General features: G+C 40.1%; 1 protein-coding gene across 1 annotated transcript in view; it reads right to left on the reverse strand.

The window, feature by feature from the left end:
* LOC101861168 overlaps positions 1-1,811 on the reverse strand; it is a gene marked incomplete at its 5' end in the record, with an annotated part of 17,534 nt that extends 15,723 nt beyond the window's left edge. The window contains 1 exon segment of the mRNA XM_013089659.2: positions 1,760-1,811. Within this exon segment, the coding sequence (XP_012945113.1) occupies positions 1,760-1,811 (52 nt within the window).

The raw sequence follows: 1,811 nt of genomic DNA on the forward strand, positions 1-1,811 counted from the left end.
GGGCTGAAGCGACGTGAAAGTGAAAGATATCACGTTTCACTCAGCAAACAGTTGACCAACTCCACCGTAGACTAACGGTTTGTTTAGAAAACCCTCAGTCTGTCTTGACTCTTGACCCCTCGCGGTGGGACAAACGCAAAACAATGACATATCGCTACTCCAGAACTACAAAGTTCTATCTGTTCAGTACCTAGTTGTATTGTAAGGGATTTGACGTCAAACATGTTGAGTTTCACAACAATTACAAAGTTCTATCTGCTCATAGTACCTCGGTCCTATCGGAGACGGACGTTAAACTAGGAGGTCCCGCCCCTTAAATAACCCAATAGTGTTGATAGGGGCGTTAAACCTATACCATTACCATTATCATAGTACCTACTTTTATTTTAAGGGATTTGACGTCAAACATATTGTTTTACAGCATGTCACGCTTTTTTCGAAAGCACTTCTTTGACTCCGAATAATTTTACGATTGTATTAGTAGACGGAGCATACACTATTTAATTTGGTTTCAGACCTCAAGGTCGTAGTAACTCAAAACGGCTTACAAAATGTCAGAAAGGACTTTGTCATTCTAAGGTAGCGATGTGGGGTGGCAGCTAGAGTTTTGTTCTTCTTCTTCTTCCTCTTCTTCCTCTTCTTCCTCTTCCTCTTCTTCTTCTTCTTCTTCTTCTTCTTCTTCTCCCCCCCCCCACAAAAAAGCAAAATACAACACACACACAGTGGGTGGTTGGCAGGTGCTATATGGTCAGTCTGGTGTGGTTTGCTCCTTCTTTCTCCCATCATCTATCCTGATCTCTCCTCCTTTTTTTATTTGTTACTCTCTTGCAACACCTCTCTAATCTTCGGCACTTAGATCTATATAAATATGACCTTACTGTGTTGCAAGTGCTTAATATAAACGGTATAACTCTTTTACTAAAACTAAAACACACACACACACACACACACACACACACACACACACACACACACACAAGATGCTCAACAAATCCCCCAGATTTTTTTTTAAGGCATGCCTCCCTGAAACCTCCCAGTTTGTGAAAAACAAGTGAAATATTACTACCCAACATAGCCTATTGTAGTAAAGTTTGTATTAAAGCATCTCACATCTCATAAACTAATAATTTACAGTGGATATAAGGTCAAAATTTGTATTAGGCCTAGTTACATGTAGATTCTAAGCCTAAGAAAAAAATGCCACCAGTCCAGGTAATAGCCTCTGCTATTCATAAATCAGGTAAAGTAAGAAAAAATCTTAATTGAAACAAAAGAAATGAAAAAAATACAATATCGAATTCCATTTGACCTAAGCCATTTTTTTCCAAATCCACTCACCTGAAATCATTTGGCCTCATCGCACGATCAATAAACTACTTCACTTCTTTCAGTTTACGATGGGCGCCGCCATTTTAAGACAGTGGTCGACGGTCGGTGTCGGAGTAGGGCTAGTCAGTCAGTCCGCTTCAAAAGAGGGGTCCCCAGCCTGGGTGGACTCTACGGGATACTACTCTTACAAATCAATATCATCGACTTAAAAAGTTTAAGGATGACTCGCCTCCCTTATTTTTTATAAACCTAAGTTAATGAGAAAAAAACCTCCAACAACAACATTCAACACTTTCAAACAGACAGCACACCGAATGGGGAATGAATGGTGGTCGTCAATGGTTGCGAACGTTAAAAAAAAACGTAAAATAGAGGAAAAGATTGAGCTGAAAAAAAGAGGGGGTTGCGGGTAACACATAGGCCTACTCACCACTGGTCATACGTAAAAATGTCAAGATCGACTTGTTGTGGGTCTGCATCCA

This window comes from Aplysia californica, unplaced genomic scaffold (assembly GCF_000002075.1).
Source record: "Aplysia californica isolate F4 #8 unplaced genomic scaffold, AplCal3.0 scaffold01010, whole genome shotgun sequence".
NCBI lineage: Eukaryota > Metazoa > Mollusca > Gastropoda > Aplysiida > Aplysiidae > Aplysia > Aplysia californica.